The sequence below is a fragment of the Macrosteles quadrilineatus genome, unplaced genomic scaffold, assembly GCF_028750875.1.
Source record: "Macrosteles quadrilineatus isolate MER2022 unplaced genomic scaffold, UCM_ALF_1.0 Scaffold_6__1_contigs__length_79288215, whole genome shotgun sequence".
NCBI classification, from domain to species: Eukaryota; Metazoa; Arthropoda; class Insecta; order Hemiptera; family Cicadellidae; genus Macrosteles; species Macrosteles quadrilineatus.
The window spans coordinates 52,347,368-52,374,046 of NW_026542599.1; the positions used below are offsets into that span (position 1 = coordinate 52,347,368).

The window sequence follows — 26,679 nt, forward strand, 5'->3', positions numbered from 1 at the left end:
TGGCGTTCAGACAGATTTTATAGACCGATAAGAATGGTGAGTGACATGACTCTACTACTAATGTTGACAATACGAACGGAGGTTACTGAGTTTAACCAATAAATGCATGGAATGCTGCTCAAAATGCCAGGCAATGGGGTGGTTTTAATTTCTATTTACGTGGAAGAGTGGTCTGTTATAGCTTTCGACAAGTAAAGTGTAATGTAGACAGATAAATAATAATGTTTTTTAAACTTTATTATTTTATCATTTAGCCTATGTTTGAATTTACATATAACTATACTATAACTGGTATTTTAACTGTGATAAATCTGTATATTTTTGAAGTCATTAGAAATTTAATAAAATATATTGACAAATTTAGATTTATATGTGATGTTTATTTTTATTTATTTTTTATTTATTTCCCAACGGATTGCACCTTTTTACAAAATATGTGTGTACAATTGAGATGGCATTTGCAATATTACTAACTAGAAAAGTGATAACAATGGTAATAACAAAGTGATAATAAATAGTAATAGCAAGTAATAACAAATAGTGATAACAATAGTAATAATAAATAGTGATAACAATAGTAATAACAACGTAATAAATAACTATAAATATTATAACAGAAGAATAAACTAAAAAGAGTATCAACAAAGAATATGAACAGCAAGTTTCAACGATGACAAGACAAATATGCAGATGTGTGGAGTGTGGTTGCTCAAGTGATCAGGGAGACCTTCTTTTTGAACCGTAGGGGCTTCTCACCGAAGAAATCCAGTTGAGCAGCCGCCGTGCTACCAGCCTTGAGTAGTCGGCTAATTCCGCTGTTGTAAGAATAGTAGGCTGGGAGAAAGCGTCTGCTGAATATAGTCCTGGAGCGGGTGCCTCTGGGTGTGGTAATGTCGATACCACTCAGGATGTTAGGGCAATCGACAAACCCGTTCATGATTACAATACTAGATTTGACTAAATAGATATTACTAGATGTAGTTAGCTAAGGCACAAACATAACATGATTATTTTGCTGTGAAACTGTATAATAAACTACCAACTTGACTAGTTAATTATAAAGTCTGAAAAGTAGATTTTATCTGAACTTTATAAATGGCTACAGGAAAATACCATGCGCTCGGTTGAAGAATACTTAGAGCGAGAAGGCCTGTTTTGTTGTTATTATGTTCACAAATTTGTATTCTGGTTTTGTCCTTAAATTATTTATGATTCATGTTTTATAGACTATAAGCCAATAACGTACCTGACTTGCCACATAATTTATTAATTTATGTAAGCTATATTTTATACAATTGACACAACCCGTTGTATTTGTATTGTGGGTCAATAAAATGTCTTATTGTCTTAGTACACAATAATTAAATTGTTGAACTACTTGCTATGAATATAAACCTAATCATAATATATATATGCCATAATATATAATATATGCCAATAATTTCTGTATTAGCATAACACAACGCATGCACGAAGCATAATCAGCATTGAATATGAGGAATTTACTAAAAACTCCAACATTTTAGGAGATGGTGTTTGAGCGTAGTTGAATAAACTTTATCATTATCAATGCATATGAAATCGCTGAAGACTTTTTTAAACTTTTAAAGATTTTTGAATTGGGTTAAGAGTCTTCCAAAATAGAACCTTCCATAATTTAAAACCCCCCTAAACCTTTATAGAACCTACGTTAAATGGGTATTTGCACTTACATATTCATACGGTTCACACATTTATTGTCTACTGCTCCAATAAAATCAACACAACACTACAAGCGCCTTTAACAATAGATTTAATATATTATTAGAATCATGAGACCCATGCTCTTATCTAATCGTAATCGACTTTGCCGTGGCATTTAGCCAAAGTAACGAACAAAAGGAGAAATGTAAATCCGAGGTACTGCTCGAGAAATTATTACTACCATGGAGAAATGGAATTGTTACACAAACTATCTCTTGTCAGGACACTATGTTTAGTTGGAATTCTATTACAGTTGGTTGGACAGAGTACTTCGTGGACCAACGTTGATAACTTTTGATGGGAAATGCATTGACTTTGTAATATAGTGCATACGGATTTGTTATATACCTAAATTCCTGACATCCAATATATTATTGTGATTATAGATGTATAATGAACACCTAATCGTGGATGAAATTCAAATTATCTATTTGATCATACACAAATGCGATATGAAATACTGAAAAGTAATTATATTAAACTAAGGACGTTGTGTAGATATCAATAAAATTGAAAACGTGATTTTGTACGTTATTTATGATTTTCTATCTATATTATTATTAGAATACAAAGTGATCAGTCTAATAGAGATTGCAATGTAATTGAATGCTAACCAGGCCATTGAGCCAATCAATAACCAGTAATACGGTTTAGCTCTTCATGCTGATTGCTATTGAACATGTAGATTTTTGTAGACTAGTTATATTCACCCTTGAAACATGAACGTGTCCCACCGTTGTTACACTTTGTTGTACAATTGAACGTTACGAAAATAATTCTAACACGTTGTAAATTTAAAATCCCCTTGCTATTCTTGCAGAGAAAAAGTAAACTGTTGATTTGCTTGTTTAAGGACATATTTAGATCAAATTAGGCTAATGTATTTAGCAAGGCCAATGTAATTAATTACACAAACATTTTTCCTTCGTAGCATACAACCTTTTTAAACCTAATGTTATTTCAATCCTGATTAAAATTGACACGTCTAACTAATTTGTTTAGTGTTAAAATCCAATCCGACAAAGTAATTTTGCTTAGTCTGCATGTTTAATGCGGCGGGAGTGTTTATAATCTTTTTAAAACTAAGGCTGCTACTAAATAGGTAACTGAAAACTGTTTCATCTCTACAGGAATAGTGAAAAACAAACGAACATGTTATGTATTTTCCTAAAGAATTATTCTTTGTTTTATTGCTGATATTAGGAGAGAGCACATATACTTATCATATACTCTGAAGTGTCGCCACCCTGACGTACCTTCGTTGACACGGTGCTATCCTTATACACTGTAACTAAGTCACTACGTCACCCTGACGTCTTACACTACGGGAATCGGGAAGTTAATAAGCACTACGGTTTAACACTGTAAAACTGCTAACGACCGAACGGGCCGGAGTTACTCAGGATGGAAGCTGGCTATAACTGAGGTGTAGAGGTGTCGGTTAACATGGACTCATGGGTTGGGGAAGTGGCGTGACCCGATCGTCCAATAGCATTCGTTTATTCAAATATTATTAACTGGTAGTGGGAAATACAAACGGTTACAGTTCAACGTACATATTTAAATATTGCCAACATAGCCTTGTAAATTATTAAATAGTAAAAACTGTTATATTACTTATATAAATATATTACATACTCTAAAGTTATATAATAGCTTAATCTTTTGAAAAGGGACTTAAAACGACTTGGCTCAGTACAAATGTAATTTTATTTAAGGTTCCCAAGAATGACTTTGATCTAAATTGACCCCGATAAGTTTTACACAAGTAGACACCATAGTGTCTGGTAGTTCCGTTTAAACTTATTTGGTTCCGCGTTTTCTCCTCATTTAAATTAAAGCTTTTGGCAGCAAACAATTTTCTCTGCCGATTCAAAGTTTGAATGTCTCGAGAGTTAGCCATGTACTCGAGGGAAACAAATAGTTGACTGCAGGGTATCGCCCTAATATTATTATGTATGTCACTCTACTCCTATCCTGTCCTACTATGTGCTCTAAATTACTGTTTTTTATATGAGGACCACGATCTCACTTGCTGACTGTAGGAGACTAAAATCTCACATTCGTTGAAATGGAAGCATTCACATGTTTAGCTTAAACTGGGCAGCTTGTATGTATGCTGCAGGAATAGTAAGGAGTGACAAACATAATAGTATCAGTAAAATAACCAGAAAAAAACTATGGAACTGTGCGAGAAACGTATCGAACAAAGCAATGTGTGTTCCGGTACAGTGCAAGGGTAATGTAACTGCTCTGATAAAAATTAGTGGCAGGGGACAGGATCCAAACCCACGACAACGCTGCCGTAAAAGCCCTGAAGTCCATGATGATAGCTGAAAAATGGAGATGTCCGTTGGAAATAAATAAATAAATAAATGACGCTACCGACTGAGCCACCAACTCACCACATTTATTATGATTTCCTACAGTTACCTAACAATGTACATGTTCTCTAACTGATTTGAGAAAGCAAAGTGGCCAATTCGTTCAGCAGTCACAAATAACCATTACCTACAACCGTTTTTTAAAGTAGCCGTTTTAGTTCAGTTCTTAGAATTGAACATTTCACTTAACAGCATTGTCTGCTTTCGTAACAGCATAGTTTTACTCATAACAAAACTGGTAACGGACCAATGAGAATTAAGAGGGAGGATTGAGAGAGAAGAAGTAAAATTGTAATGATTCAAACTTCAAAGAATCGGCTGTTCAGGCCAATTTGATTGTTGAATGGTGCAGTTAGAGTTTGGTACAATGTTTCGTTGCATCACTGTCAGTGGGAATGAGAGGTTATAAACGCAAACATAACCTATCTTAGAAGTTATGATTAGTGATGGTTAGTAATTAAAACACTGTCTTAGGTAAAGTAGTGTACGCAACTCGCGTAAATAGTGTTAACGACACTCGTAGAAGTTTTTAAGGCCCTCTTCAAGGCTATTACCTTAAATTTCCTACTCGTGTCATTAACAACACCCTCTTTACGCAATCCTTGTGTAAGCTACTATTACAGTTTGGCTTTTACTTGTTAAATATATTTGTATGGCTGAACCGCCATTTTAGTGGTTGAACCGCGATATAGAATTGTATTTTATTAAAACCCCTTTGTCTTATTGCTGTTATTCTGTTTAGCCAATTTGTAGTCAACAAATTCTTACTCTTTGACAATCCATCAAGTTACTTCTAAAACTGTTTGCAGCAACTTTAGAGTGTACCTATCAGATTTGTAATTTAGACCGCAGTGAACACAATGGATGAATTTACTAGTAATAAAGTTACTGATTATACTGATCATTGATTAGTTACTGATTAAAGTTATTGATTGTTTTTTTGTTGTTGTTGTCTGCATTGCCTGTTATTATTGTCTGTTGTTTTCATTGAATATCATACTTACCCAAAGTTTTTTCAAGTTCAGTTTTGTTTGATATAATTGCATTAGTAATGTAGTGTCGTTGTTAATTATGCCATCTTGTAATTGATTATGCTAACTACTATTGTATAAATGGTGTTACCGTGAATAAATAAATAAACAAATGTACCCTTCTAAGAAAACAATATTTTTGAAATATTCAGAAGTATTTAAATCGATTGAAAGTATCACGTCAGTAACTATAGCGAATGCAATCAATGACTTGACAACATTTAATTGCTCTGGTGAAATGTTCCTAACACCTGGTTATTACGGGTCTTTCAACCAAGTAATATTGAATCCTAAACTCCATCGAGGCTTACATTTCACTGCTGGGATTTGTCGTTCTAGGCTATTAAAACTGTTAATTATTTTAAAGTAAACCTCGTGGGCCGAGTGTTTTTCTTAGAAGTTAAAGTAAATTTGTTAAATAAGGTAATACTTCATTTTATAATTAAATACCCCCGCCACAGCAAAACCTGCAGACTCAGCGAATTTAAACTTGTCTGATTAAATTTTTACTAAAATATTTCCATAAATAAGATATATTTATTTAAGTATTCCCTATTTAAATAACACTAGGTGGCGTTCGCAGAGGCATCCACAAAATTGAGCGGAGTCATCAAGGGTTCATATTATATTGTTTTTGTCATACTGCAGTAAAAACAGTAGTTTTTAATGCATGCGTTGCGGGTCTAAAGTACCATTTTTAATATTTAGGGAGTAAACATCTTTTATACTGTAGCCTCTTTGGAGTAAAAATCAGTTGTTGTCAACTCAGTAAATTTCGATTGTCAACGATTGTATGTATCGAAAATATATATCGATTCGTGCTTCGTAATCATTTTAACATACAGTCTACATAGTCTCTTCCCGTAGCATTTTAGCATTGCAGATACATTAATCCATTCCCACACTCAACACTGCTCACCTTTACTACTTCCTTCACCACCCCCTACGTCGTGGACCTGTTTCCCTCTCTTCCCGTAGCATTTTAGGATTGCAGATACATTAATTGTTATAGCCAAAGACAGTTCCTACACTCTGCACTGCTAGCCTTACTACTTCCTTCACCAATTCCTACGTCGTGGGGCCTGTTTCCTCCCCTTCTCATAGCATTTTAGGATTGAAGATACATTAATCTAACTGCCACAGATGGATCACACACTATGCTCATACTTTACTAATTCCTAAGCCACTTCCTACGTCGTGGACCTGTATTCATCACTTTCCAAAATAATTTATTATTTTAGATACGTTAATCTAATTGCCCCAAACATTCCCACACTCCGTACTGCTAGCCTTTACTACTTCTTTCACCATTACCTATGTCATGGGCATGCTTCCATCCCTTCTCATAGCATTTCAGCATTGTAGATATACATTAAAACTGCTACAAACGGTTTCCAGTTTCCACACTCCACACTGCTCACCTTACTACTTCTTTCCCCACTTCCTACGCCACGGACCTGTTTCCCTCCCTTTCCATGGCATTTTATGATTGCAGATACCTTAATATAATCGTCATGACCAGTTCCCTCACTCCGGACAGCTCGCCTTGACTACTTCCTTCATCACTTCCTACGTCACGGACCCGTTTTCCTCCTTTCCCATAGCATTTTATGATTGCAGATACCCTATTCTAATCGTCATAAACAGTTCCCACACTCCGGACTGCTCGCCTTTACTACTTCCTTCACCACTTCCTACGTCGTGGACCTGTTTTCCTCCCTTCCCATAGCATTTTATGTTTGTTGAAACCTTAATCTAATCGTCATGAACAGTTCCCTCACTCCAGACTGTTAACCTTTACTACTTCCTTCACCACTTCCTACGTCGTGGACCTGTTTTCCTCCCTTCCCACAGCATTATATGATTGCAGATACCTTGATCTAATCGTCATAAACAGTTCCCACACTCCGGTCAGCTTACCTTGACTACTTCCTTCGCCACTTCCTACGCCACGGACCTGTTTCCCTCCCTTTCAATAGCATTTTATGATTGCAGATACCTTAATCTAATCGTCATAAACAGTTCCCACACTCCGGACAGCTCGCCTTGACTACTTCCTTCATCATTCCTACGTCGCGGACCCGTTATCCTCCCTTCCCATAGCATCATAGGATTGCAAATACCTTAATATAATGGTCATAAGCAGATCCCACACTCCGGACAGCTCGCCTTGACTACTTCCTTCATCACTTCCTACGTCACGGACCCGTTTTCCTCCCTTCCCTTATAGTTTTTGGAATGCAGATACCTAAATCTAATCGTCATAAACAGTTTCCACACTCCAGACTGCTCACCTTTAGTACTTCCTTTAGCACTTCCTACGTCACGGACCTCAAGCTAGTGTCGTCATTTGATTATATTTATGATTTATACCGTTTCTGTTCTAATATCTGTGGAATAATGCTATCAGCTATTTCTTTATCTATTGCATTCAAAAGTCAACAGCTGATCATATGTCTTTGTTTATGTGTCAAATACTGCTTCCATAAGGATTACATTGAAACTTTGAGACCCAGTGGGGCGGATTCCTGAGAGTTATTTTTAACGCCATATAGATGTTGGCACTCACCGATATGGTCTTTATCACCATCCAAAATTTGAAAACGATTGATTCAGCCGTCTAGGAGGAGTTTGCGTATTACGAAATGCATAAAAGTCGACGTATAAGAGCTTCGCTCGCTTCGCTCGCTTCGCTCGCTCCGCTCAACTAGTGTCCCTGTTGCTCGAATTCGAGCAATTGCTAAGTATTTTTAAACCATATTGCAGGCGTTATTTTAAAACGAATATCAACCAAGTCAGCAAATATTTGTAGCAAACTGTTAAATTAACAAACTTATTGAATGTTTACAATTAACATTATATGTTATTCTTCTCACTTTTGATTTCTGACAACAGCTGGAGTTTCATAAATTTTTTGTTTCCAATGTTAATCTTATGGAAAAATACGAAACTTTAAAGGGCTCCAGGGCCTCACTCTCTCATTATTTCCCTAAAAAGAAAGTTTCCTGCACAACTTCACGTTACGCTCTTTCCAATGACACCAAAAACATGACAATCGATTCAGTAGTTTCGGAGGAGTAATTGTCACAAAACATCTGCTTGCGTATTAAATAAGTATAGATTATTTTTAACGAGTGCTTAGGTTTGCTGCTACGGGGAAGGTAAAAAGTGTTTTTGACCATACGTCAATAGTAAAGTATGAAATAAATAACTTTTATCAATATATATTCATAAACAAGTAAACTACAACAATTTTAATTTTCTCCATAAGATTAACATGGGCATTTTAAATTACACAATTTTTTTATTTTCTCCGTGACCGTTAGACATACAACAACGCTTCAATATACTAAATTATTTCTTTTTGTAAGCTCTACAAACTAGTTTAAAAAGAAATTGTAATTTTTTTGTTTTTAGGGTCAAAAATCGGAAAACCTCATTTGTACCCCATACAACCCCCCATAAACTCCCGTTCCCATGGTCCCATTATGCTGGATTGCGAACTCGTTCGAATAAACGTAGGTTTACACGTTTGCACCAAATTTCATTGAAATCGGATCATTTTTGCTCGAGTTATCGTGCTAACGGACACACATATATATATAAATATATATATATATGAATTTGAACGGATGGTGTATTTGGCTTCAAGGGACCTCAAATTGAAAAATTAAATCGGTCCCGGGTCCAGGTCTTACCATGAGTACATGGGAAATTCGCTAAAATGTATATATATTTTCTAAAATTACTGGAGATGGAGTATGTTTCTTGTTAAGATCCTAAATGTAAGGTTCTTCCAAGCTGTATGGGGATGTAACAGCATAATCACTTGTAAGAGCATTGTAACCAGGATAAGTATTGAATATACTACATAAGCGGCACATATAACTAATTTACATTTACACCATAAGTACATTTTATACATGCATATAGAAAGAGACATTTAATATGTGTATTCCCAACACAATCATTTTTATTACAAATTATTCGTACACTAAGCAATTAAGAATATATTTTAATTTACAATCCTAACGAAGTGGTATTGGCAAAAGCTTATTTATGTTAATATAAATAAATTCATCGTGGCTTAAGGTCAGGTATAAATGTGAGATCAGTAACAATATTTTCTTATAGTCATTATACTGTATGAGTGAGCCAGTAGATTATAGACTTTGTTATGATGTAGTCAAACCCTTATCACACGATGCCAGGCCCGCCTTGCTATAACAAGTATACAATAACAATACAACCTCACCAGAGGCTAAAATTGGATCACAATAAAATAGTATAAGGGATACAATAACTATCCCATATTTGTCATAAAATCTTATTTTTCTGAAATAAAGGAAAATGTTTGTTACACGTTCAATTTTTTTTATTGAGAAAACGCATACCAACTGAAATGGAATTCCAAATAACCTTAGTGTCCTGTCAAGAGCTATTTCGTGTAACAATTCCATTTCTCCATTGCAGTAACAATTTCTCAGAAAATATCTTGCATTCAAATTTCTCCCGTTTATTTATGAGGAAAGCAATGTATCATACTCAGTTCGTTGCAAAAACTTTAATTTCAAACGTTTTGTAATTTAAAATAAAACAATAGCTTGGCTCTGATAATATTTTACTACTCTTGAAGACTCATTGAAATATTTCCTAATCTTCAGGATTGATATTAAACGTAAATAAAAGACACTTTAGAGGCACTGTAGAGATAGGAAGCGTTAATTATCTATATTAAAACATCCAGTTAAATTTTGGTTAAGATTGAGTTAGCTTAAATAAAATCATGACATTATATCAAGTGAGACTGTAGGATTAAAGAATCAGACATCTACAAAAGAGGTGAAATACTTGTTTTGAAGATATAGGAATAAAATACCGTTCTATGTCAACTTACTTTGCACAAGAGTTAGCTACATTTAAATTTGAGACGTGAGATAGTAATTTAAGTTAAATTATCACGTGACATTCAATAAAGTTCAAAAGTTATTGTAAATTATGTTATTTTCCCATAAAACCCCATAAAATAACGAAAAATAGGATTTTAGAAAAAAATTCTGTTTGAATTAACATAGTATGTTATGGTCCTTTCAGTTTTGTTAGTTTTTTCATTTTTTAGAAATTTTTATTTTTAATGGGGATTTTCCCATAAAACCCCATAAAATAACCGAAAAATAGGATTTTCCCAAAAATGGCCAGAACGATTTAGATAAAAATTTAGTATGTTATATTCCTTTAAATTCTGAACAAAATTGTACAAATCCCATTTCCGTTTATTTACTCTCACCGCTTACACATGATAAAGGTTGATGACAAACTTATGAGAGAAAGTATGTGTCAGATTGCTGATACCGTTTATTTAAATAACTATTATTGCCTTAATTAAAAAATATTGTGGTGAATAGAAAATTGTCCTGTAATTTTTGGAGCTTCCTATAATATGTACCCAATAAAGACACACTTCCATACTCTGAATAAATAGAATTGACAGTAAATCGTTAGCAATAGAATAAATAGGGAGTTTATCAGTATCAATTTGTCTCTATTGTAGCCCTGTCAAGACCATATCTCTTAGACCAACGCGGTGCTGTAAATGTCTTTTACATCATAAAGCTTTTAGTGTTTCATCCACTAGCCATATGTCCAACTGAGATAGGACAAAAATAAGTTGTTGTTTTACAGTGCATCGTATATGATTGTTTTCTTTCAATCTTTATTGAAGGGAGTTTGCAATCAGGTAAGTTGTATTAAACTAGAAACTTGTAAAGTTAATTTTAATTGAACCGAAGTAGAACTCACAACCAGTATCTAACAGACAGATTTGCGGTAAGGATTTTGTCAAAATCTAGTAAAAAATGAACCAGGTTAATCTAGGAGTGAGGGATGAAATAAATATACATAAAATATAAACTTATATAAATCATACTTTAAAAATAAATGCTATAAATACTTATCGTCTATTCGAATAAGTGTTTTACATATATAAAAATAACAAGATCACTCGTGTTTATAAAAAAAACATTTGTCATCCTACGATATAGTCAGTATGTTGTAGCTACTGATAGGACATAATTTTCATCTTCAAATTGGTTTTATAACATATTATTACTAAATTTTATAAGTCTTTCTACTACACAATATATATTTAAATGACTTTCATCCATTGAACGTAGGTTTTGATTGATTACTGAAATTTCTTTATTTCCTTATTTATTCCTAATTCTAAAGAATAATATGGATTTACTTTAATCACAGTTTTCTAAACCCGCCTTATACGCAGTCAATATCATGGAGATATCAGGTTCAATCTGAATTTAGGATTTCGTATTATTTTTGTATGTATTATTAGAACATTTTATAAAATATAGGGTCTGATTTGAGAAGAGTATAATGTAACTACTAACAACGTGACACTACTCAGATTAGACTGAAAACTGACGACTCCAACAATGTAAATGGAACGGATAAATATTGGGTTGTAATTCGAGACAACACAAATCAGAAAGGGCGCGGAGCATTATGGTCCATAAAAGACGCTCAGCCTTTTACAAGATGGCCGACATTCAGTACTCGTTACAGCAAACTACAAACGTAAATTGGCCACTTTTGGTTCATTACTGAGCTCACCCCCCCCCCCCCCCCCCGACACCCAGCGATTCTGAACTTATGAAACCGGGCAACTTTTGAGTTATGCGTTTTACGTGGAACAATATCGTCTGCGTATTTCATCCTTACGATAATATCAGCTCTGAAGCACTCTTTAGGAGTAAATGATGGTTAACTTCCTTTTGATTTAGGTAAAGCTTTGTATACTAGGCTTTTAATGATTACTTTGGATATTGCAGGGTAATAGAATCATTATGAACAACTATTGAGTACTAATATTTGAATTGTGTGTTATTACTTTTACTTTCTCCCACCCATACTTAGTGAATTTATTTATTTGTAGAAATATTTGTAAAATTGTGACTTTCCAATAAAACCCTATATATAATGGGGAAATTTGATTTTCACAAAAATGTTTCAAACTATTTTGATTAAGTTTTTGAATGTTTTGGTCATTTTAATAAGAAAAATATTAAACCTGTGTTGCTTTGATAATTACGGTTCCAAAAACTGTGGTAATATTTTGGGACTTTACCCTTTAAATACCAAATCTACTTCCAGCACATGTGTAGGTTATTATCAAGCTATTAAGATAAAGCTAAGAAATAAGTACAGTATGGGTTAGTTTGCTGATTCTCTTTATTTCTATTAAAGATAGTCTATAATTTTTACACTTTAGGCTACAACACGTGAAAAAATGGATGTATAAATTATTTTTAAGCTTAAAATGTCTTAATTATTTACAATTTGTCATTTATCATGAAAAAAAAACTTATATTTAATTCATCTACTTCTACGAAAACTCCCGTTATCCTTTCTTAGCATGCAAAAATGTGGTATGAAATGAAATTAGTTAAAAAAGTCACAGATTTTGCAAAGTTAAAAAATAACGTGGATAAAGCTGTATATATTAATTGATTTATGTTATCAATCAAATCAAATATAATTATCACATAACACAACTTTACATATTTTCAATTCAACATAATATATCTGTGGTTTAGTAATAATCGACGAAGCTTAGAAAGAAACAATTACTCAATTATTCAACAAATTATTATTTAAAACATTGTTAAATTATTCTGTTTTATTATTAAAATGTTAGAAAAATAGCTACTCAGTATAAGACCTTTAGTCCACGGTGGCTGGCAGGGTTGTTTTTGCAGCGAATCGCGAGGTGTTTTGTGACGTCACGGCTCGCCCGGGCAACTCCGAGTGTTTTACTGTAGTTTGCCAAATCCACTGCACTAATAATCATTATTTGAAGGATTATATATATATATATATTTTTTTTTTAATTTAAATAAAGTATATAAGAAACATTCTACTATACGGTTTTTAATCACTGTTATAATATCAGTTCTGAGTTTTTTTTATAGTGTTTATAAAGCCAACAACTATTTTAAAAACTATTAATTAGAAATGACTATTAAAATTAAAAAGAAATAATTCAGATTGAAAAGGTATTTTAAGAACTTGTATATATAAGCAAAATCTTAATATTTACAAAAATTCCTTAAAACCTTTCGAAATGAGTATCAGACTAGTAATTAAAACAATAAATCTAGAAAGTACTATTTTTTGATTGTTAAAATATATTATTTATGGTTAGTAAATGACTAAATAAAGAAAAACATAATAATATTTTTACTGACAAAACTTTTTATTTTAAATATTTATGATTTTAATAGTAATTTATAACTTAGCTGCAAGTATTTGTGGTTAAGTACAAAATTTTTTATAAAATTTTCTATTTTTAATTTAGTAATGCTGTTTTTATTGAGAAATATAAATAAAAAAATGGTTTAAATATTTTACATACTAAGTACTTAACGTATTTGTGGGATGATTATTTTTATTAAGTGTTTTGTAACTAATGGATATTAAGAGGACAAAGTACATTTTGCAGGTTTAAGAGCCAAAACCATGGTGTAAAAATGCCAAATATAAAACACATTAAAAAGAGCTCGAAACCTCCGTTTCAATTTGAAATTTTGCAAGTTAATTGTCATAGCAGGTGTTTTATTAGAGTGGAGAAAGATACTTTAATTTAAAGTAATATTTATTTTATCTATGTATATAAGTTTTTAACAAAGAGATAATACAACATAGAGCATCAGTAATTTTTTACGTCATATGCAAGTGCAATTTTTGCCTAATTATTCGTCCAAGTAAAAAACAGAAACTTTGTATCTAAAAATTTTTACTAATTATACTAATTTTTATTGATTAAATATTGTACAGCTTTCAAACGTTGAATTATATACTACGGTTATAAAGACTATAATTTAAGATTAATTTACGTTTAAAAAAAAAGAGTTGTTACAAACAGTTCTAAAACGAAAATATTTAACTTCTCGATGGTAGATTGAACTAATCATACGCAAAGTAATGCTATCCTATTTACATTCTTCATGGAAAGCACTAAACTTATGTTATATATTTCAAAACATTATTATACGCGTACAATAATAATCAAAAAACTTTAAACGGATCATTCAAATCTGTGTTATGAATTATACAAAATATTTATATATTTGATCTTATAATAACTTAATGATAGTACTTAGTACTTTTAAACCTCATTCGAATGTTTTTAAGTAAAGGCGAACAAAGGATTGCGGCACAACAACAAAGAAAAACTGATTATTGTTACTTTCCCCAAACCATCTTTATTGTTTAGTTTTTTAAAATAACTATAAGATGTTGAATAGCACAAGGTTTAATAATAATGAATACGGTTTATTATATTATTTTACTTTACTTTAAGGGTCATGAGAAATGATAATAAAAAGGTTACTATACGTTCAAAGAGATATATTATAAGTATCTTTAAGTGAAATTAAAATATAAGATGCAAGAATTTTATTTGGGATGTAGGTGTTTACAGGGAGGGGCATATAGGTCAAAGTTCATAATCTGCTGCCCTCACTGCTACGGAACCAGATTTGACCTCACAAACGTCATTATGATCGTAGTTTGTTTAGATTTTAAGATAGGAAAATTGAAAAAAATATACAAGCACTTTTTGTCAGTTAATTTTACTATTTTTATTTCAAACCTACTTAATGGGGGACCAATAAACCTTATCAAATTTAGAAACATAATAGCATGTTACCTCTTTACAAATCAAACTATATACTAAATTAATATAGAACATTTTTTGTTTGTAGATTCGAGTTATACACAACTGTGCAACGATTTGCGTTGATCCTTGGGCAAGGTTAAGTTCACTTGGGAATAAACACAGTGACCTAACTTAGCACGTATCTCAACATATGTCTAATTACACGCTAAAATACATTATCTAAAACATCTTTAGGGGTACATATATGCATTGAAAGTACAAAAGTAGTTTTTCCCTATACATGTAAACACAAACACAACATCCCAAAGGTTTTATTGCCAACGGTAACAACAAATGGAGGACAGGGTGTTTACTTGTAAGGTTATGTCTCCTTTGACGTCACTTTTTTAATACTATGATTCAAAATAATCAAAAGGCGATAGAGGAGCGATAATTGGAGTGATAGAATGTAGGGCAAGCAGTGCTAGCGAGAATGAGGGTGAGGTCGTACGTCACAGCAAGTATTGATTTCCCTCTTTATCTATTCGTATCATTAGTTGACATTCACTCAAAGTGAAGTTGTAGGTTATAGCCTATTGCCTATAGGTTGTTATGGGTTCTAGGTTAACTAACCTTTATCTCCGGGACATTTGCCATCGGCCACTCCTTTGCAGGGACTCTGGGTGGTGCTCGCGGTCTTGGAGGGCACCGGACTACCCTTGGGTGTTCCCCCGGCCTGTAATTTAGCTTCAACCCCCGGGGAAGCCATCACTGCCCTACAACTGTCCGTAGCCCGCCCGTGCAGCGTACATCTGCAGAGCAACTAAGATGGCAGCACCAGCATCCACCCCTGGACCACCCCGCTACTAGCCGGCGTTAAAACATTCGCGGTATCGACTGGTGTACTAGCCGGGCCGAAAACATCGACTGCTGGAGCGCCGCCAATGGTAAAGTTGGTACTAATGATTAGTGTTGTGAAAGTAAAAATGTGGAATAACATTTTGTAAGTTTATTATTGTAAGTTCCAATTGTGATTTGTAAAATATTTTGTAGTTAGATAGCTGATCGAAAATAAGTAAAGATTAAAAAAAATAATAATAATAATAATAATAACACATGGCTTGTTATGTATTTAAAACTGTAAATATAACGTTCGTGTTGTAGAAAAATTTTCGTAATTTTTTCGTGTAATAAATACTACAATTCCGTTTCGTAATCTTGGTGTTAGTTTTATTAATAACAATAATTTATACATTTCATTGCTATCTGTAAATATCTTTACAATAATAATATTGCTATGGTAAAAAATAATAAAAAGTCATATAAATTTTCACATTTTTCAAATCTTTTTAAGCGACAAATGTCACAAATGTAATTGAAAATGTAAAGATTCAGTTGGATTAAATTAGATTAGTAATTATAATAAATAATAAAATATAGTTAAACAAGTAATTTCGTTTACCAGATGAAAGTATTATACAATATTTTCATTTATCAATATTTCACTTAAAAACTATTTTCTCACGAATGATAAATTGATGTTCACAAAATTATAACTATAAGTATTTTAATGCCTTACTAGTTAATCACAATTTTTTCGTGTAATAAATACTACAATTCCGTTTCGTAATCTTGGTGTTAGTTTTATTAATAACAATAATTTATACATTTCATTGCTATCTGTAAATATCTTTACAATAATAATATTGCTATGGTAAAAAATAATAAAAAGTCATATAAATTTTCACATTTTTCAAATGTCACAAATGTAATTGAAAATGTAAAGATTCAGTTGGATTAAATTAGATTAGTAATTATAATAAATAATAAAATATAGTTAAACAAGTAATTTCGTTTACCAGATGAAAGTATTATACAATATTTTCATTTATCAATATTTCACTTAAAAACTATTTTCTCACGAATGATAAATTGATGTTCACAAAATTATAACTATAAGTATTTTAATGCCTTACTAGTTAATCACAAGAAGTTTCTATTGTCATAACATGTAGGAAATGAGTAAAACTTTACTTGCCGGATAAAGTAAGCCATGTTAAGTTTTTTTGTCTTCGAAAAAAAATACGAGAAATACTCGTAATATATAATGGGAGTTAGATAATTGAATAAAAGTATATCTATTTCTAGAAATAAACTCAATACCACGACAATAACTTCCTAATGTTTGTACTAGTAGATAACGACAAAACCCGTGAGAATAAACTTATTTCAACTTCACATGATAGTTTTATTATTATACATTGGTTACATTATTTTATAACTAGTAAACGATTAATTAGATAAAATAAAAATATATTACAGTATCTAGGATTTCTGTTAAACAGCTCAAAAGAATTTGGTGAAATAATATCTAAGAGCTTATGTTAAAAGAAGAATGGGTTTAATTCATTTTGTTGTTCTACGATTAAGTTATCTTTGTAACCTACATAATGTTCGTATTTCAAAACTATGCTAGGTTATACTCTAATAATACACTTTTTAAACACTGATAAATATATACCGTATAAACTAAAAGTCAGAATTATATTTCAATTACTTAGAAGAGCAATAGTATACAACACACAAGGACACAAAAAAGGTTCTTTGCATGTTGATACTATTAAATATAAGGTTGTAAAATAAATTTATAAAAAAAACAATTTAAATGTTATAAACATTTTTACGGTACTTTAAATTAAAGTTACTGCCGATGAAATACTCGTAGTCTTACCAACTATTAACAGAAAGCCTAAACTTTTGCACATGTTACTTCACAAATCCATTGGTAAATCGGTACACGGAGTGAACCCAAGCTCTTTGGTATTGGCTTCAATGCAAACTTTCTTAAATAGCACGCCACAACGGCAGAACATATTCAATCCAAATTTAGGCCTATCGAGGTTGTTTCGTAAAATAATGGAAAGGTTTTAAATAATAACTGATTTACATTTGATAATCCTTATGCAATTTAATGCCCGAACAACAACTACTGACGATGTTTTAGATAACTTACTGTAGAATACAATAAATTTCTTCCCAAAAGTTAGATGTACAAAATGTCACTTATAAAGTATGGTGCAAACTATTTTCCCAATTCTTGCAAAGGTAGCAAGTCTTAAAAGGTTTACACTGGCTTTACACTGGCTTTACACTGGTTATATAGATTCTGTCTGAATTGCAAAATCTGTCCAAGATTGAGAGGATGTTAATTGGTCGGGTTCAACCAGAAAAAAATAATGTTGCGAGTTCACCAGCTGACATTAGCAGAGAGACATATAATTACCAATGAATGGGAATGTATGCGGTGCTTACTTCATTATTTATAACTTGTTTTTGAGGTTAGTAGATCCACGACGAACTGATAATTTCAACGAAAAACATAGTCTTTTCCATCGTTAGACGTCGTTATAAATTCTTACTTCAACTCAACTGGTTTTCACAGCCCCGAAAACGATTATGGTTAAGTTTACGAACGGCACCACTTTATTTGATTCCATTTAACCATCCCTAAGAATGAGAAGGATTGTCAGTGTAATGATCACAATGGTGATGACTTAATACATTTTTTGCAGATTCATCCTTTTAATTTATTGTAATGTATTAAACAATACTTAACTATTATTTAAATTATATCATAGTTGATAAATAGCTAAAAATAATTTTACTTGCATATAATTATTATTTCCAGTAAACGATGAACGTCGTTCAGACCAAGTTAAGTAGGAGTCCATTCTATAGCGAGTTTAAAAAATTTATGGAATACTTTTAATATTTCGTACATTATTTACATAGCTTCACCGCATTGAGGCTTTTGAATGAAACAAATTCGAACGGAAAGAAAATTAAAAATAATTACTAATAGTAATCAAACAATTAAATTGAAATCATTCTGTTCTATAAACAGGTAAGTTGTATCAAATATTATTTCCTGTGATTACATTACGGTACTTTCAAACACCAAGCCATGATTGATAAGTATTACTTGATCCTCTTATAAATAGGATCAGACCACGGTTTGTGCACATTTGTTATACTTATCCTCTTATCTCGAATTGCTGTACTGCAATTTATCATGGATTCTGCAAGCGGGTATGTTGTGTTGTACTTTTAAGTTTATTACTTTTAAGTCACCTTAATGATACAACCAAATTCAATATGTAATTTGTATGCACCATTGGTCTGGTTGTGATAAATATTTAGTTAACATTATTTCAACCATATTACAAAGAGATTTTTATAGTACTTACAAACGTAAACAGTTATTATTTATCAATGAAAAAAATTCATTTGTGTTTTCCGTCTTTAGAAAGAATCCAAAAACTATTTTATTTGGAACTTTCTTCATATGTTTTCAAATAATGTTCATATGGGTATAGTTTTTGCCCCCCCCCCCCCCAACATGCCAATTTTCAAAAAACCCACCTCAACACCAAAAAGGGTTTAAGATAACATGAAAATAAAATTTAGAATTGAATTTAGTCCGTTTACAGTAACTATGGGATTAACGGAATATTATTTTTATATATTTTTGTTAGGATTCATTATAGGGAAATATTACAAACCTTCTAATACCAGAGGCTCACTCCTTATCTATGACCATATTTTTCTAGGACCCCTCCCCTTTTAATATCTTCCAAACCGTATAACCCAGAGAAAATATGAATGTTATTCGTAAGAGAAATCATCATGAATCTTTCAAAAGAAAACTGAAGTAATAGGTAAACTCATAGATCAACATAATTAATTGAGTGTGTGAAACGGTATGTTAAATGTTCCTTTCCCACGTCTTTCTGTTATTCTAATATACAAAAATATTATATAAAAAAATTAAATAAAAAAGTAAATAATATAAAATATTAATTAACAATATTACTAGAAATCGGGGTTTTAGTTATTGTGTTTTCCATCGCTAAATGTTTTGTGTACTAATCTTGTCTCTGAGGTTCATTTGCATTCGGTAACGAAATTCTATTCTATTTCTATATTTCTATTTCTATATTGAGTCAATTAAAATAGGAGTTTTATTAATAAGCGATGGCAAATTTACTGCCATAATCCTAACAGCTCAATCACACACCAACTATTACTTTAGTTTATAGTTATAATAGTGGCATGTACATATGTCCCTAAAAAGCTCAAATGTAAAACAACTTAGTAATATAATTGAACAAACTACGAATCAAATTATTTATTTGTCAAGACGGATAGCTCTGTGTACCATATCTTTGTGTAAAAAGGGCTCTGTGTTTGCTTTTTATACATTGACTGTTTAAAATTAACATATGTTCTTCTTCTCACTTTTAATTTCTGACAACAGCTGGAGTTTCATAACAATGTATGTTTTCCATGTTAATCTTATGGAGAAGTTCGAAACTTTAAAGGGCTCCAGGGCCTCACTCTCTAATAATTTCCCTAAAAAGAAAGTTTCCTGTACAATTTCACGTTACGCTCTTTCCAATGACACCAAAAACATTCCAATTGGTTCAGTAGTTTCGGAGGAGTAATTGTAACAAAAAACCTGCTTGGGTATTAAATAAGTATAGATTTGGTTTAGAATTTAAAAACGTGTTTGTTAAGAAAATCATAGTTTAGTTTATATTTAGATTTACGAGGTTAACTGTAAGAAAGAGCCATGTAGTCCTAATTGTTCGCCTCTATAAATAAGTATTTTCATTCATTCATTTTCATTCAATTGGCCTTAGACGAGGAAAAGTAGAACTCATAAATAGATAGTTTAGCAGCGAAAGCAGGCAACGAAAGTTTACAATTAATTACAAGTAGTGCAAAACAATTAGTTCATCTAACTAGTAACTAGGAACAACAACAGGCACACGTGTGGCACTTACTTCTATGCTGTGTTATTTAACTTTATTATAATATTCTGAAACTGTGTGCTATGCTATTATAATATAATATAATATAATATAATATAATATAATATAATATAATATATTATAATATAATATAATATAATATAATATAATATAATATAATATAATATAATATAATATAATATAATATAATATAATATAATATAATATAATATAATATAATATTATTAAACTATTATACCTTAAAACGTTTATCTAAGTTATTTAACAGCCAGCTAGAATATTATAAAAAATGTGAGGAAATAATCGTCATTATAAAACATAATTTTTCCTATACCTATAAACATTGTTTTATCTACCATTAGTTTATAGCTGATTAAATAAAAATTAATAAAGATATTTTAATTTGATTAAAATTGATAAGCGTTTAAAGTTTCATATTTTTACAAAATGTTTATCGGCTATAATTTCTTAATTGCAGGTATTTTTCAAGAACCATTCTTGTAAATGAACTCTGAATATTTTATCAGAAATAATTCCCAGGTATGATACATGCTCCTTCTTAACAAAGAACTATTACATTTTTGCAACATTAGGAATACAAAATAAAAGAATTCTACAAGTAAATGTGTAAATTTTTTTTTTTTTTTTTTACCAAAAACCAAACATTAATTTATCGTAACAATTAATAATGTTTCTTCTATTGCGAGTTACATATTGAGAATGATACCTAATCTAGATAGGATGAAAATGCTAATAACTGGAGCAATTAGGGGATTTTATACAACTAAAGAACATCAGAAACTTATTCTTCCCATATGTCGAGAAACAGATGAGAATAATACACTGATTATATCACATTCTAATTGCACGTATCCAAAAGTTTTGATTAATAGATATAATTGTAACAGGTAATTCATCAACTGGGAAGTTTATTTGGAAAACCAAATCTCGCAGTTTCACACGAGTTCCAGGAAAAGTTTGCGACATTCGCGAAGCTATTTATCATTTTGATCCTCTTATGTCGTCCCGGGCGCGATTTGTTGTAACTGTTTATTTGTGTGAAATTAAATGCTTAGATATTTAATTAAATTAACTGTCAGCTGTAACATAATCAGTTCTTTATCTTTATTTGTTGGCTTTTTGGTTTTATATTACTTGTTAATTAAAGTGGCTTAAATATTACTTTTTCGTTGATTTGCAGACGAATTATACTGGTGTTATATAGTTACATTGCTACATACACGACACCTCTTACATATTCCCCTTACATACTTTATAACTTACTACACATTGTTAGGGGTTGAAACCTTTTGTTGCATTGGTTACAGTTTTGCTTAGGTTATAAAACCACAAGGTTGAATCTTAAACATAAAATAAGCCTTGGTCTGTCATTGGGTTTACCGCAACTAAGTTTTGGTTTCTAAAGTTGGATTAACTTGTTCGCTCTGCACATAGGTCTGCTTAGAGACGTATGCCTACAATATATTTTATATTTTAACGTTTAATATGAGCTATGAGGATTATTCATTTTAAAGTATTTAGAATAATAGATAAGAATATTAAATATTTGAACATGTTCATACTTTGCAATAGCGTTACATTTTGGTTACATTACTGAGTAATGTAACCCTAACAATGATGACTTTACGTTGTTTATACTGTTGATCCTATAATTTCAGTTTAATTTACAATTTATGTGATATTTGTTCAACAAAATACATGCCTGGACAAAACTGAAATAAAAAAGGAGAACCATGGAGCCAAGTATATATAAACACTGTCTAGACTGTTTAAGACACAACCCAAAAAAATGGAATTTTCATACATTTAAATTTTTTCCCAATAAAGTAGATTTATTCTTGACAGTTAATTAATTAATTGATTTGGATTTAATCATATATTGAAAAAGTTAAAAGTAAATATCACATAGCTATCAGCATATGCATTAAATAAATCTTTACTATGACCAAAACTTAAATGTTAAGATTATTTATTCTTGGGCTAAATCTCAATTTCCAACTAGAATATTTGAAAAAGCCACCTCATTAATTAGGATAACTTTTAGAGAGTTAGTGTCAAACTATAGGACATTTACCTCAGGAAAAATTCTTCAACTTAACTGCCATTTAAACTTAGAAATGTTTGTGGGCGTAAGAAGAAAGAACAGCTTACGATGGGTTAAATATATTTATTTCTACGCAGCTCATTTTATCCAATACCCTTTCAAAATAACCACTAGAATTTTGCCAACGAGCTGAAGGGACTTTATATTTTTTGCAGCAAAACAGTTTCATAAATAATTATAATATTGTCAAAAACTCTCTGACGGTGTCACTGAAAACATAATTTAATTTGAAGTTTCTCTTTTAAATTAAATGTTGTTCATTCATAGCGTTTGTGAGTAGCTCTGAAGTCTTATCACATTATGGCTACTGGATGACATATTCCTTTCATGTTCCGGTTTCTCAAGATGGAACGAAACGCGGAAAATACGATCTGGTTGTGTAAACCATCTTTAATTTGATTTACATTGTAAACCCTGTTCTGTATTTCCACATTGGTTTGCTGCACAGAGATATGCGCATCGGTTCATCAAATTCTCATAACACTAAAAGGCCAACGCAATGGATCCCCTACCATGGATCTCTCCCCCCCACACCCCCCTAGACACTCAGGTAGCTCATTGTCATGCTAGGGGTTGCTATGTTGTGGGGGAGGGGGGGGAATGTAGTCACGTGACCTGTTCTGGCAATGTCAGCCCATCTGCCAAACTACAATAGTGGCGAGATAACATAAATAGCCACCAATTGTAACCTACAGTATGTGACGCTGGGTAAAGTACGGTAAACACCTTCTTGATTGGAGGTTCCTGTGTTATACAGGGTGTCCCGGAACTCTCTACCAATTAGGGCATTGCTCCTGGGTAAGAAACATAACTAAATATCATATTTAAACTGTCCGGAAGTCCTTAGTTACTCACACAGCCACCACTTTGTTTTTTTTCAGTTTTTTTTCTAAAGAATGGTTAAACATACGAAATGGAAACTTTGCACAAACATTTATGACAACTAGACAAAGCTACCAAAAAGTTATTACGATTATTCAAATTCATAAAACAAAATGGCGGCCATTTAAAATTGTTGTAAAATCAATGGTTTTTGAGTTATTTAAGAAAGACAATTTTAAATGGCCGCCATTTTGTTTAATGAATTTGAAAAATCGTCATAGTTTTTTTGTAGCTTTGTCTAGTTGTCATAAATGTTTATGCAAAGTTTCCATTTCGTATGTTTAACCATTCTTTAGAAAAAAATAAATAACTGAAAAAACTAAATGACGGCTGTGTGAGTAACTAAGGACTTCCGGACAATTTAAATATGATATTTAGGTACGTTTCTTACCCAGGATCAATGCCCTAAAATATTGGTAGAGAGTTCCGGGACACCCTGTATAATATACGTCTTATAGTACTATTTGATACATCCATAACATAACTTGAAACATTTACAAGGCAGAAAATATATAGGATAACAAAACGGTGATCGATTCCAATACTCATCATTAGACCCAATTTGAGATTGAATTCACGAAGTTTATAATTACGTCACAAGAACAGATAGTAATTTCATACTTTGAATGTCTCCTTGTTGCATAATCTCTACATATCTTTGGTTAGTACCTGCAATAGCTTGTGGTTACGGCCATTCTTAGCCAAGATGGATGATAAATGTGGTTGTAAAATTAAAAAAATGTGGTAAAAATTATAATAATAGTATATGGTGCGGTGTTCAAAGACTATTTCAAAAGGTTTTTGACTTCACTAGTCTTAAAATTTAGGACAATCAATAATAATTAAGGAATGAAACATTTTTACCTTTTAGCGAATTTCCCTATAGGGAAGTAGCTATTACCGTAGGTGGCACGGTAAGACCTAGACCCGGGACCGATTTACTTTTTCATTTTGATGTCCCCAGAGGCCAAAAACACCATTCGTTCAAATTTTATATATGTATATATATAGATATATATGTATATATATAGACATATATATATATATAGACATATAAGTAGATAGTAATGTACCAATCCTAGACCAAAAAAGGAAGACTTTAATAATTTAATGAAATTTGTTGTTTTTCAATACTAATATGTTAAATTTTTGCCTCTTTTAGGCCAATTTCTAACATTTTCATATTTTTCTAGAAAAAGTATATAATTTTGATGAAATTTTCATGAATATGTCTATATTTTCCATAAAATTGAGTACAAAACAAAATGTTTTTAAAAACAAGTAAAATTTTAAAATTTAATGAGTAGTTTTTATACAAATTTAACTAAAACAGTTTCTTTATCTTTGAATGTTTTAATTTCAGTAATAATTAAGTTTAAATCTTTTTTATTTAATTCTTTAATTGTTTTTTCATCAAATATATTAATAAATCTATGAGGCAAATGAACTTTACATTTTTCTAATTCAACAATAACTGTTGGTCCATATTTATCTTTAACTTTATCAAATTTTTCTATTTTATATTTTGTATTCAATTCTAAACTTTTTATTGGTTTATATTCTTTGAATTTACATTCTCCTATATTATTAATCTCTTCTAGTAGATCCATTTATTACAAAAATAATTATAAAAATTTTAAACAGTTAATAATTGAAATATATGAAAAGAATTTTAAATAATAAATTCCATAAATTTAATAATTTATTTGATAATTAAACCTTAAATAAACCTTTACAAACTTGTTTTTTTAATCAATTAATCTACTTCAAGATTTTTATGATATAAAAAACTTTAATAATTTTGATAAATTTCATATTTTTTAATAGTTTATTTAATAATTAAACCTTTATAAACTCATTTTTTATCATTTATTCACGCGTCGCGATTTTTGCGACGCGTCAAATATTTAATAAATTCCATAAATTTAATAATTTATTTGATAATTAAACCTTAAATAAACCTTTACAAACTTGTTTTTTTAATCAATTAATCTACTTCAAGATTTTTATGATATAAAAAACTTTAATAATTTTGATAAATTTCATATTTTTTAATAGTTTATTTAATAATTAAACCTTTATAAACTCATTTTTAATCATTTATTAACGCGTCGCGATTTTTGCGACGCGTCAAATATTTAATAAATTCCATAAATTTAATAATTTATTTGATAATTAAACCTTAAATAAACCTTTACAAACTTGTTTTTTTAATCAATTAATCTACTTCAAGATTTTTATGATATAAAAAACTTTAATAATTTTGATAAATTTCATATTTTTTAATAGTTTATTTAATAATTAAACCTTTATAAACTCATTTTTAATCATTTATTAACGCGTCGCGATTTTTGCGACCCGTCAAATATTTAATAAATGATTAAAAATGAGTTTATAAAGGTTTAATTATTAAATAAACTATTAAAAAATATGAAATTTATCAAAATTATTAAAGTTTTTTATATCATAAAAATCTTGAAGTAGATTAATTGATTAAAAAAACAAGTTTGTAAAGGTTTATTTAAGGTTTAATTATCAAATAAATTATTAAATTTATGGAATTTATTAAATATTTGACGCGTCGCAAAAATCGCGACTCGTTAATAAATGATTAAAAATGAGTTTATAAAGGTTTAATTATTAAATAAACTATTAAAAAATATGAAATTTATCAAAATTATTAAAGTTTTTTATATCATAAAAATCTTGAAGTAGATTAATTGATTAAAAAAACAAGTTTGTAAAGGTTTATTTAAGGTTTAATTATCAAAAATATCTTTTTATATATTTCAATTGTGAAATCATAAAAATGTTAACAAAATGATAATCTTAAGATAAAAAGATAAGTATTGATTTAAATTGAAAATAAATATCACCAATGAAAAGCTTGTTAAAAATTAATGCTATTTCATATATTATACATTTCTGTACGATTAAAGATAATGTAAAAATCAACAAAAATAAATTGTGTTGTAAATATAATGTTATTGAAGGAATATTAGTCTAT

At 30.6% G+C, this 26,679-nt stretch overlaps 1 protein-coding gene across 1 annotated transcript in view; it reads right to left on the reverse strand.

Annotated features, from left to right (window-relative positions):
- The window catches only part of LOC128996958 (solute carrier family 12 member 4), a 280,375-nt gene extending 264,733 nt beyond the window's left edge, over nt 1-15,642 (reverse strand). The window contains exon 1 of the mRNA XM_054422514.1: nt 15,465-15,642. Within this exon, the coding sequence (XP_054278489.1) occupies nt 15,465-15,600 (136 nt within the window). The 5' untranslated portion in view covers nt 15,601-15,642. The remainder of the gene's footprint in view (nt 1-15,464) is intronic.
- Between the last annotated feature and the right edge of the window lie 11,037 nt (nt 15,643-26,679).